General features: G+C 37.9%; 1 protein-coding gene across 3 annotated transcripts in view; it reads right to left on the bottom strand.

Moving 5' to 3' along the window:
* Positions 1 to 495: 495 nt before the first annotated feature.
* Positions 496 to 13,143, bottom strand: part of TTLL7 (tubulin tyrosine ligase like 7) — a 228,900-nt gene continuing 216,252 nt past the window's right edge. Inside the window, exons 21-22 of one of the 3 annotated variants that reach the window (XM_056815426.1) lie at positions 4,624 to 4,773; positions 496 to 2,157 (exon numbers count right to left, since the gene is read on the bottom strand). In XM_056815426.1, the coding sequence (XP_056671404.1) occupies positions 4,665 to 4,773 (109 nt within the window). In that variant the 3' untranslated portion in view covers positions 496 to 2,157; positions 4,624 to 4,664. The remainder of the gene's footprint in view (positions 2,158 to 4,623; positions 4,774 to 13,143) is intronic. The other 2 variants (XM_056815425.1, XM_056815428.1) reach the window with 2 other exon arrangements.

Genomic DNA, 13,143 nt, shown 5'->3' with positions numbered 1-13,143 from the left:
CTACACAGACACTGAAACAAATTATTCTTATCTGTCTTTTCCCCTGAGGGAAGTCTTCACGTGGATAGAAACCAACATGGTTTACTAGGATGTGGCCACTGTGCATACTAGAGCTTCTGGGAGCCACAGGTGAGAGCTGGGCAAAAGGTGGGTGCCAAAGGCAGATGAGCAGCCCTGGAAAGGGCTCAGCAAGCCCTCACACTAGAGATGCTAATTCCCCTTGAGCACTCAGGTGGTAGGTGGCACAGTAGATAGAGTTGGCAGGTCTGGAGTCAAAAAGACTCATATTCCTGAGTCCAAATATATCTTCAGATACTTTCTAGCTATGTGACCCTGGACAAGTTACTTAATCCTGTTTGCCTCAGTTCCCTCATCTGTAAAATGAGCTGGAGAAGGAAATGGCCAACCATTCCAGTATGTTTGGCAAGAAAACCCCAAATAGGGTCACAAAGAGTTGGATATGACTGAAATAACTGAATAACAATGATCAATAAATCACTCAATCAGGTATTTATTAAGTGCCTACTATGTGCTGAGCCAAGTGCTAGGCTTTCAGCATACAATTTCAAAAATTATCACAAAAAGCAAAAATTAACATCTATTATGACAGCTTAAAACTAAACTTTAAGATACTAAATCTTAGTCAAATAATGCCTACTGTGTGGATTTTCTGACCATCAGTATCAACATCAGTATCTCCATATCTCTCTTTATGTCTCTCTTCTCTCTCTTTCTATCTCTGTCTCTGTCTTTGTCTTTCTGTCTGATTGTCTTTCTCTCTGTATCTCTTTATCTCTCTGTCTGTCTTTGTGTGTGTATCTCTTTCTCTTTGTCTCCCTCTCTCTGTCTCTGTCTGCCTCCTCCTCTTCCTGCCTCTGTCTGTCTCTGTCTTTGTCTCTCTGACTTTCTTTGTACATATATCTTTCTTTCTCTTTGTCTCTCTCTCTCTCTCTCTCTCTCTCTCTCTCTCTCTCTCTCTCTCTCTCTCTCTCTCTCTCTCTCTCTCTCTCTCCATCTGCTTGTTTGACAACCTCTGCCTCTTCCTCTCTGTCTCTGTCTGTCTTTGTCTCTCTTTCTGACTGTCTTTGTCTCTATCTTTGTGTCTCTGTTTTTGTCTGTCTTTGTATATATTCTTCTCTTTGTATTCCTTCTCTGTCTCTGTCTCCGTTTTTCTGTCTCTGTCTCTCTCTCTATCTCTCTCTTTGTGTCTCTCTTCAGAGATATACAGAGAGACAATCTCTTCTCTCTCTATCTCTGTCTCCATCTGTCTTTGTATCTTATTGTCTCTCTCTTTGTGTCTCTGTCTCTATCTCTCTGCTTTTGTGTGTCTTTTTCTCTATCTTTGTGGGGGGAATCTCTCTTTCTTTGTCTTCTTCTCTCTGTCTGTCTGTCTGTCTCCCCCTCTGCCTCTCTGTCTCTCTTTCTGTCTTTCTGTCTGGCTGTCTTTGTCTCTCTCTGTCTCTTTCTTTCTATCTCTCTCTGTCTTTGTCTCTGTCTTGTCTCTATTTCTCTCTCATCTCTGTGTGTCTGTCTCTTTCTCTCTTTGTCCCTCTCTCTGTCTTTGTGTGTGTGTGTGTGTGTATCTCTCTGTCTCCTTCTCTCTCTGTCTTTTTTTCTGTCTTTTTGTCTCCCCCCTCTTTCTGTCTCTATTCTTTTTTCTTTCCTTCATTTTGTCTTCAATGCCTCCTTTCTTTTTCTCTTTTCCTATTTTTGATCTTCTTTGTTTCCTTTCCTTCTTTCTCGCCTTCCACCATTCCTTTTTCTCATTTTTCTTTCTTGCCTTCTTTTCTTTCTTCCTCTCTTCCCTTCCTCCTTTCTTTTTTCTTTGTCTCTCTTTTCTTCTTTAATTCCATTTCTCATTTTCTCCTGTCTTTCTCTTCTTACTTTCATCTTATCCTTCCTTTCCTTCTCATTTTTCCCTTCTTTCTTTTCTTCTCTTCCTTCTTTCCTTATATCTTTCATTTATTCTTTTCCCCTTCTTTCTTCCATTCTGTCTTTCTTCTTTCTCCTCTTTTCTTCCATCCTTTCATCTTTTCTCTTTTGTATCTGTTGCCTTTATTTCTTCTTTCTTTCTTTTCTCCTTCTTTCCATGTTTTCATTCTTCTCTTTCTTTCTCTTTCCTTCCTTTATTTTCTTTTTATCTGGTCCAACTGTCCTCTAGAACAACATAACATACATACATATATAAAAATAAATAGAAAGCTAAACATCGTTAAGTATTCTATATAGCTGATCTAAATGTAGTATGTAATATTGTGTGTGTGTGTGTGTATATATATCCATATATGTGTGCTTATATACACATACACATATATACAACTTAGCTCCTCCATCCAAATGGACTGAGATTTTAAAGCAGTGCACAAACCCCCTAGAGAAAGTAGTATCTTTAGAAGAATTACAGACAACAGCTTAACTAAGTGGAGCCCAAAATAAATATCTGAAATCAGCCCCCTAAAGAGGCCAAACTTTATTGGAGAAATCTTTAAAGTTTACGTTCAGGCATCCATCAAAGTTGAGTAGAGCCCCGTAGAAGCATTCTCCCCTGGCCACATCAGCTCACTCCAAGTGTATCTCTTATCTTCCCCCCAAACCAGGGGGAAAATAGATTAGAGATTCCTGAAAATGTTTTCAACTTCATTACACCAGCTGGAGGAAAAAAACCCATTAATGCAAAGTCTCATGTTGAAAGACACTCCTGACAGCAAATAGACTGGCAATGTTTCAGCAAACACAGAAATATATTCCCAATGCGAACTCATAACGAAGAAACATCATGTCTGGAAACTACGTGAAACACATGCACATATATGTACATACATGTGTGTAGTCACACATGTGTGTTTCTATGTTACACATATACATGTTTCTATACATATGCATATAAAATAAATACAGATATAGGAAAATAAACGTATTTGATCTATATAGCATGCATCAACAGCCATAACCCTGACTAATAACTGCACCTCATCCATCACGTTCTGAGGCTGGAAAAGTAATAGATTCTAAATAAAGCCGACTAGCAGCTTACTGTAGGAATTGGCCACTTCCCAGGGACCTCCGGAAAGCGTGCTTCGGCTGCCCTCTCGTGGTCAAGCGTGGGGACTGCACCCACTGGATTCTAGAGAGCTCTGATTTTTATTTTAAGTTAAAAGGGTTCTTTTTTTTCTTTTTAAAAAGAAACAGTCTGTTTTGATACAGCATTTTCAGTGCCATTTACACAAATTAAAGTGCTAATTGCAAACCTTGGAGCTGCTTTAAATAATTCTTAGCTCTCTAAATTGAAGTGAATTAAGAGCCAGTTGGAGCACGCCCAAATGTTTTCATTTATGGACTCTCAGAAAATTTGGTTTTTTAATATATAAAGTGTTGGGGGAGGGGGAGGGAGGGGATTCACTGGCTGTAAGGGAAATCTAGCTCTCTGAAAGCCTAGCCATGAAAAGAAGGGGAAATTCTGCCTGATGCCTCCTCGCTCCTCTAACAATCTAAATGGTTCAGGGAATGAGGTTATCTTCTCTGTGGAAAAAGTAAGCACAACCTGAGAAGGCACAAAAGGCTCATGCAAGTTGGAAAGCTCTTTAAAAATCGTATGAGACGCCTATAACCCAGTGGAATTGCTTGTCAACTCCAGGGGGGGGGGGGAGAGGAAGGGAAAGAGAAAATATGAATGAATCGTGGAACTTTGGAAAACTTCCCTGTAAATTGGTTATTGGAATAAACAAAGATAAAAATTTAAAATTGTATTAGACTTGTATAACCCAGTGGAATTGCTTGTCAACTCCAGGAGGGAGAAGGAAGAAGGGACGCAGCAATTATGAACCGTGTAACTTTGGAAAACTTATGTGTAAATTTGTTACTAGAATAAAATAAAGATAAAAAGTTAAAAATCATATTAGACTTGTATAATCCAGTGGAATTGCTTGTCAATTCCAGGAGGGGAGAGGGAAGAAGGGGAAGGAGACACACAGATCATGTAACTTTGGAAAAATTCTGTGTAAAGTTGTTATTGGAATAAAATAAAGATAAAAAATTAAAAATCACATAGATTTGGTATTACCCAGTGGAATTGCTTGTCAATTCCAGGAAGGGGGGAAGGAAGAAGGGAGGGAGAAAATATGAATGAATGATGTAACTTTGGAAAACTTCCCTGTAAATTGATTATTAGAATAAATAAAGATAAAAATTAAAAATCTTATTAGACTTGTATAATCCAGTGGAATTGCTTGTCAATTACGGGAGGGGGGGAGGAAAGAAGGGGAAGGAGACAACACGAATCATATAACTTTGGAAAACTTCTGTGTAAAGTTGTTATTGGAATAAAATAAAATTTAAAATGTTTAAGTCATATTAGACATGTATAACCCAGTGGAATTGCTTGTCAGCTCTGGGAGGGGGAAGGGAGACAACATGAATGATGTAACATTGAAGAATTTACATGTAAATTTGTTACTGGAATAAAATTAAAATTAAAAATCCTGTTAGAGCCCTGAGTTTGAAGCTGATGATTAAAAACTGGGAAGGAAATGTTCTGTAGCCATTGACAGCTGAGAGACAATGTAGCTTGAAGGGAAAGGCTGAATGTGAAGGCATGGGAGACCTGAGATCAAATTCCAACTCTACCATTTACTTGCTAGTTATGTTGGATGGGTCTTCTCTGGGCCTCACTTTCCTCCTCTGTAAAATGAGAGTCTTGGATTAGATGACTTTGGTTGAGGCCCAGTAAGTTTCCCGAGAACAGGTCCAGCTTTTTTGTTTCTCCCAGCTATGTGTCTGTGAAGAGGAGAGTAAATAAGCAAATTATTCTAATTGTACTGAATGAGAATCTGGAATGAAAATATAATGACCAGGGTCAGGCAGTTCTCCAATGTTCTCTGGCTAGAGCAAAAGTAGAATTGAGTCAGTATCAGAGAAAGCATCCGAAGGAGGCATATCAAGCATCAATATTCACTTGTTAAAGAGAATAAACATTCATTCTTCAAAAGGCATTTGTACATCTCCTTCATTCATTCCCTCAGGTGCAAATATCCTTAACCTCACCTCTATGAGCAAATTAAGTTCCTTATATCATTGTACAGAGGAAGAGGAGAGGCTTTAGAGTCAGAGAACTTGAGTTCAGATCTAGTCCCTAAAGTTCATTTTGTGTGTGTGACCTTGGGCAAGTCAATTAGTTTCTCTAAGCCTCAGATTCCTTATCTGTAAAGTTACTAAATTAGACAGCCTTTGGGGTCATCATCCCAGCCCAAGTCTATATGAGTCTGTGATTAAAAATACAATGAGTGACTGAGAGGCTTTAAAGTTTTGGCTAAGTGAGAAGCTGCAGTCCAAACACCAAGTTGTCTCCACCCAACTGGCTTTCACAGGACTTTAGCAAAAATGGTCTGGCCCAAATATTTCTAAACAATGTCAGGCAATAGGCAAATAGATGGGGAAATCTCAGGCTGTTCTGCATTCACTGAGAAAATCCTTTACTCAAGAGTTTAATTCTTGGGTTTAAGGGGATTTTTTTTTTGTTTTTGTTTTCTAACTCACATTTACAAGTCTGCAAAAAGTGAATTATAACCCTGCTGAGCTAACAGTAATAGACTTTCTTTTTTCACTCCCTTTCTTTATATCTTTTTCTCTTTCTTTCTTCCTTCTTTCACTCCTTTCTTATCTCCCTCTTTTCTTTTCTTCCTTCTTTCATTCTCTCCCTCCCTTCTTTTTATTTCTTCCTCCTGTTTCTTCCCTCCCTTTTTTCTTGCTTTCTTCTTTCATTCCTTCCCTCCTCCCTTCTTCCCTTTCTTTCTTCTTTCTTTCTTTCTTTTCTCTTCCTTCCTTCTTCCCTCTTTCCTTCCTTCCTTGTTCTTTCTTTCTTTCTTTCTTTCTTTCTTTCTTTCTTTCTTTCTTTCTTTCTTTCTTTCTTTCTTTCTTTCTTTCTTTCTTTCTCCTTTCCTTCTCTCTCTCTCTCTCTCTCTCTCTCTCTCTCTCTCTCTATATATATATATATATATATATATATATATATATATATATATATATATATATATATATGAACTTTTGGGTGGGACTGGTATGCCCTCCTTGGTCATTTCCCTAGGTCTCCTAAATTGTTTTGATCTCCACCTCCCAGGTAGAGCCCCTGCCTTTTTGGATCTTTGAGGTACAGAGTATATATATACTTTCTTTTTATATACTTACTTTCTTTTTTCTTTCTTCCTCTCTTTTTTCTTTTTCTTTTCATTCTTCACTCCCTTCTTTCTTCATTTCTTCTCTTTTTCCCTCCCTCCCTGCTTTTCATTCCTTTCTTCCCTTTTCTTTTTTCTTCTCCCCTATCCTCCTTTTATTTCTTCCTTTCTTTTTTCTCTCTTCCCTTTCCCCTTCTCTCCTTTCTTCTTTTATTATTTCACAATTTCTTTCTTTCTCTCCCCCCTCCTTCTTATCCTCTTTCTATCTTTTTTTCTTTCTTTAATAGGATATTCTCCCCCTTTCTTCATCCTTTTTACACTATGATATTCTTTTTGTTATCCCCATCAGAATAGAATGAATGTACCTCAGGATCTCTGCTTTTCTTATCTAACTTTCCATATACCCTTTGAAGACATCAAGGATCTGAAGGAATACTTTTTAAAAACTCTTCCTATTAGAATGTTAGCATTACATTGCATAATGATATTGTACTTCACAGTTGATAAACTACATTAATCTTTCTAAATGTTTGTATTTCATATTTCCTACTCACCTCTAGTCTTTTCAATAGACCTTCTTGAAAGTCCTCTACATCAAGGTCCCAATTAATGCAAATAATGAGCTCTCTGAAGTAGTGATGTTATTATAATTCATATCACACATTTCCATTGGGTGGACTGGAAGCAATTACCATATTTTAAATAATTATAACTTCAAATTTTATATTTCAAAAATATGTGATCACTTCAGGGGTATTTATTATTCTCATTAATCAGGACCTAACTATTCCATCAAACATCCATTTTTTACTGAATTTTGTAGAGTAAGCTATCCTTACTTGCAGCCTATGTCTGTTTCCTTTTGAAATAATGTATTCCAAGATCTCCTCTCATTTTTAGTAGAAGCTGCCAGATCTTGCATGATTCTGACTGAGATTCTATGGTATTTAAATTGCTTGTTTCTGGATGTTTTTTTTTTCTTTGATATATGAGTTTTTTATTTTAGTTGTTACATTTCTGAAACTTTTCCTCTGGTATTCTTTTCAGTAGATGACCTATAGATTTTTTTTCTATTTTTGCTTTGCTATCTGGTTCTAATAAACCCAGGAAATCTTTATTTATGTTTTCTTGAAACATATTGTGCAGGATTTTTTATTTGTTTGTTTTTAATTATGGTATTCAGGGGGATCCATAAATTATCTCTCCTTGACTTTTTTTTTAAGATCAGTTGCTTTATATACATATATGCTGCATTTTCTTCTATTTTATTTCTGTCTTTTAACTTTGCTCTAATATTTTCTTGCTGTTTCATAAGGTTCATTAACTTTTAATTTGGTCTATTCTAGTTTTCATGGATTCTATTTCATAAGGAAACTTTCTATTATAAGCTATTTATCCTCCTTCCAATTTTTGCTTTCTTCCAGAGCTGTCATTTTTTTTTGTTTCATTTCTTCATAGTATTCACATAGCCATCATGGAAAATCCATTTTTTCCTATCAGTCTCTGAAAGTGTTTTCTTTGATTTAGTCATCTCTCCTGCTTTAGGTCTTAAATTCAGATTTGTAACAGGACCAAGCACCACCCCCTCGCTGAACTTTTGGGTGGGACTGCTATGCCCTCTTTGGTCATTTTCCTGGGTCTCCTAAATTGTTTTGATCTCCACCTCCCAGGTATAGCCCCTGCCTTTTTTGGATCTTTGAGATGAAGAACATAGGTCTTCAGAGCCCTCTCTGGCATCTCAGAACAAATATGGTACCAGGTTATAAAGGATTTTAAAATCCAGAGGATATTATATTTGATCCTAGAGGTTATAGGTAATTATTGGAGTTTAATGAACTGAGGAGAGAGGAAGGTAGTGTTACAGTCAAGTCAACAAGCTTCATGTCTAAGTGAAAGACTGGAGTGGTGAAGAGACTTGAGGCTATTGCAGCAGTCCAGGAATGAGATGATGAGGACCTGAACCAAGGTGACATTAGTGTCTAAGGGGAAAAGGAGGCATATACAAGAAGTGTTGCCAGAGTAGAATCACCAGGATTTGGCAATAGATTAGTTATGAGCAGTGAAAGGGGGTGAAGCATTAAGGATGACACCTAGGTTGTAAGAGGGGCTACTTTTTTCATCAAAGGCACCGACAATAGATCTTATTAAAAGCTTGTCCAATTAAATCCATGGTTTAACAACAAACAACAACTAAAACAATAATTAAAATTGGCCTACATATCCAGCCCAACAGGCAAAAAAACAACAACAAAAAACATAAAAACTTAAATCTTAAAGGAAAAAAGAGAGATGGAAAAAGACCTAGTGATAAAAAGAGATTAAGCCAGAGATAAGAGAGACAGAGAGACAGAGAGAGGCACAGCCTGCTGTGCCCTATATATCTCAAAGGCATTTAAATGAACTTGTAATGCACGGTCCAGTAGTTGGAGTTTGCATTAGGTACAGCTCAGAGCATCAGGAGGACTGTCGAAGGAAGGTGTGATGAATTATTATTCCAACTCTGTCTGTGCCCCCAGGACCTGCTAGAAGATGCTATACCTCAAGGTGACTATTCCAGTGAAGAGAATATAAAATTAATTAATTAATGGTTACATATAAATAATGGAGAGAGGGAGGCTACTTGAGCGATAGTTCAGAGAAATGGCCCTCACCCATGTCACAAACAGTGACAGCTTAGCTGGGCCATTGATGAACAGGACTAGACACTGGGGGCAGAAATACAGCCTTTTAAATTAATTGCTCCATGTATTTCCTTACAATGAAAGAAACCAATAAGCAGAACATATTTTAGATGAAAAGATGTTAGATAAGATATAATCATGGAAACAGCTGGAGTTGTCTGTATATCATTATAACCGCAGAATGCTTTTTTTTAAATAGTGATGTAAGAAGATTAAGGTTCTAATGTTATTGACAGAGAAGAAGAAAGATCATCATATCAGTAACACAGAAGGGGAGAATTATCACCCTGCCAAGAACAATCAATGCGAATGCAATTTTCTGTGTTACAAGTCATTAAGTCAAAGATATATGAGAAACAGTTTTAAATATAACATATAATCGGAGGCTATTGCAATACTTCAAAATAGAAATAACTTTCTTTTAAATTCATCAAATCAATAAGGTAAGTATTCATTTAATGAAATAAAAACTTGCTCTTTTGGACACGGGCTCTGAATTTGTTTCATGAGGAATTGCAATGATTGCCTTTCATTCATACCTTTAGAAACATATGCAGAATTATGATCAGAGATTAGGGACCTCCTGCATCTTCTGCCTTCTTAAGTTGATGCAACAATAAAATAGTCAAGAACTTTAATGGGACTCTGATCTATGTGGGCAGAACCTCCAGACATGCAGATTTGAATCCTACCCATTTTCTATGCATACCCAACCTAGCCTGCATGATTCTTGCCCATGGTCTCCTATAGGTTCCTTATAAGGTATTCACCCACCATACTAGGAACCTTCTTCCATTTCTCTTGACTTCACAAGGATAAAATCAGGGTATAATGGCTGCCATTTTTTAAAGTACTCTCTGACAGCACCAATGAGTTAGCTAGGTTTTATTAAGTGCCTACTATGTGCTAGACAATGAATGCACTAAGTTCTGGGGGGGACAAAAAAGGGGGGAAAGATGCTCACAGTCTTTGGGGGGGCAATCTACATACAGGATGAATTGGAAATAATCTCAGAAGGAAAGCACTAAAATCAAAGAATATCAAGAAAGACTCTTTTTTTTAGAGGCAAATACTATTTTTAATTGTCTGATTTGTTTTAATTGTCTAATTAATTGACCTTGAAAAAGATATGACTAGCTGAGACTTGAAGGAAGTCAAGAAAGCAGGAAAGTTTAAGAGTCAAAGTTGGTTAGTCAGTCAGTCAATCAATTATTAAGTCCTTACTATGTGCCAAACCCTATACCAAGTTCTGGAAATACAAAGAAAAGGCTAAAGATAATCCCTGTTCTCAAAGAACTCCAAATTTAATGTGGGAGAGAGCATGTAAACAACTGTATACAAATAAGCTATATACAAGATAAACTAGAGATAATCACCAGAGGTAAGGCACAGGGTATGAAGAGAGAAAATTCCATACATGGGAGATAGGCAATGGAATTTTTTCCAATTTAGGAGATGGAATACCAGAAACACTATTTACGTGAAAGGGAGTAAAGTGTAAAAAGGAGGGTACATCCTCCCTCAGGGTCCAGGGTACTCTGAGAATTTTGTGGATGGCTTTTTTTTTACTATTATCAGCTTAAGTCCCTACTGCTTATGTTCCCATCATTTGTGAGGGGGAAAGTAGTTAACAACTCACCTCTATTGCTATCATTATCATCTTCATCATCATCATCATCATCATCATCATCATCACACCTCAAAGTTTCCTGAGTTCTTTACAAATATCATCTCATTTTATCCTCATAACAACCCTAGGAGGTAGGTGCTATTATTATCCCATTTTACATTTGGAGAAATGAAACTAGACATAGGTTAAGTGACTTGCCCAGCATCACAAAGCTAGTTAAGTGTCTGGGGACAGAGTTGAATTTAGATCTTCCTGCCTCCAGCTTTGGTGCCCTATCATTTAACCACTTATCACTGGGTAGCTTTTACAAAGGATTATTTACTTCAAATATATAGCAAAAATAAACATGTAAGCATTCCCTCCCATCCCATCTTGGTCTAGGATGAGGGAGATTAGGCTCTAAATTTAACTCAGTTTCTAAATGCTATTTCTCACTGAGTTCATCATGTTGTAGGCACCATGACTACCAGATGAGCCTGCATCAAGTCCTCAATGTTGCCTTGCTCCATGGAACACTGAATTATGAAATTCCAGGAGGATGATAGATGATTCCTACCTAGGGGTACTAATTCTTTGCTAACTGCTAACTCAAAATCCATTACATTGGGATGTCAAGGGACCCTCTGGATCTTTTGGACTCATATGGCTTTAGGAGCTACTTCAATGATTGTCAAGCTCTCCCATTTATCAATTTTATTTACATGTTGCCTCCCTTATTAGAATATAGCCTCCTTGAAGCCAAAGGCAGCTTTGCTTTTGGTTTTGTATCCTGAGGACTTAGAACAAGAAGGAAAGTTAGAAACAAGATTTTATTAAGTTCTTGCTATGTATCAATAACTAAGATACAGTGCTGAGTATTGGGTAATGCAAAAAAAAAAAACCCTATACACAAGCAAAAAGAAAGACAATTCTTGCCCTCAAGGACCTTATATTAGAATGAGGGAAGATAACACACTAGGAGGGACTAAAATATGGCTGGGGACTAAGGGAAAGGGAGGGCAAAGATGAAGGTACCCAGTGCATAATTTTGAAATCCGGGAATCAAGAACACAGCTAGGGTAGGGGAGGAAGGCTAGCCCACCTGGAATATTCTATTAGATGCAGAACCAAAAAAGGAGTTCACTCATAGAAGAAAGGGGCTAACATGGTAGAGGTATGTTCTGTGGAAGGATGGTTGAATGCTCTAGGCAAAGGAAGCTGAGGTCTCAGGCACCAAGGGAAGTTTCAGGATAAGACACCAGCTGAGGCATGATCTTGAGACCACAGTGAGGAGCAGAGCCAAGAAGTGAAGGAAGAAAGGCCAGCTTGACCCCTTCCACAAAATAGAAGCCCTAGGAGAAACTCTGCAATGGGGGAAGAGGGAAGGTTTGGCAGAGAGATATTTCAGAGTAAGAAAACTGTAGGAATAGATTAATATCCCAATGTCTTACACATAGGAGGAACTATAAATAAACAATACACTTTTTAATTTATTAGTCTCAGAATCTCAATTTCCTCATCTGTAAAATAGGAGTTAGATTACATGCTTTATGGGGTACCATCCAAGCCAATATCTATGCTCTATGTATCATTCATCTCAGTGATGATGCATTCATACTCAATATTATTGGCAGCATCAGTAATGAGATAACCTAGGTCCCTGTCCACCTTTTCAGAGAAGGGAGAAAAAAAATCCTTAGGAACCATCAAGGTAGAACCTCAGATGTAGATTGGAAAATGGCTATTAGATTTACACAAGGGCAGTGATGGCAAAACTTTTAAAGACCAAGTGCCCAAACCGCAACCCTCATACCAAATGTCAGCCTCCTGCCTTACCCTAGACAGGGAGGAGAGGAAGCACTCCCATTGGGCTGCTGGAAGAGTGGCAAATGACACAAGAAATGTCCCCAGGCACATTTGGAGAAGTTGGGAAGGGAGCAGCTCCATAGGTTCACCAACACAGATCTAGGAATTAGTTGTAATCTCTTTCTTCTCAAGACTATCTTTAAATGTACAACAATACTGGCAAGGATTAAGCCAGCTACCAGCAATGTGACCCAATTTGCTAGATTTTTGAGGTTGGGCTAGAGGGCAGCATTTTCCTTATAGTTAGAGTCGAAGAGTATCTCTCATAGAGAGAAGAATGGACTGGAAGATAATAAGGAGAGGTGGAAGGCTTTCTGCTCACCACATCCCTACCTCATACACCTTTCCCTCTACTGCACACAAGGTGATAGCATCCTGGCCATTGTTACTGGTGACAGCAGCTGCAGTCTATGTACTCAGATCAAACCTTCAGGGCCTGAAATGTACTAAAGGGACAACTGGAGCTATATAAAACTTTGCTTTCTATACCAGGTTCTAACTCAAGTGAATGGAATGCTGAGGAAAAGATGGCCACTTTTGCTACAACCTTCTGGTGGGTTTGCTTCTCACAAGACTCTCCCCATTCCAGGCCATCCTCCACTTGGCTGTCAAAATGATCTTCATGGAGTAAAGATTTGACCATATTACCACCTAATTCAGTCAATTCCAGTGGATCTCTCTCACTTTCTGGATCTTCTCTTTGATTTAGCTTGACTTCTTCCTACCTTTCCTGTCTTTTTTATACCTACAGTCTTTTTATACATTACTGCCTCCATCACTCTGTGATCCAATGGCACTGGCTTCATGGCGGTTCCTCACA

This window comes from Monodelphis domestica, chromosome 2 (assembly GCF_027887165.1).
Source record: "Monodelphis domestica isolate mMonDom1 chromosome 2, mMonDom1.pri, whole genome shotgun sequence".
Taxonomy (NCBI): domain Eukaryota; kingdom Metazoa; phylum Chordata; class Mammalia; order Didelphimorphia; family Didelphidae; genus Monodelphis; species Monodelphis domestica.
This window is presented reverse-complemented; position numbering and strand designations above follow the sequence as displayed.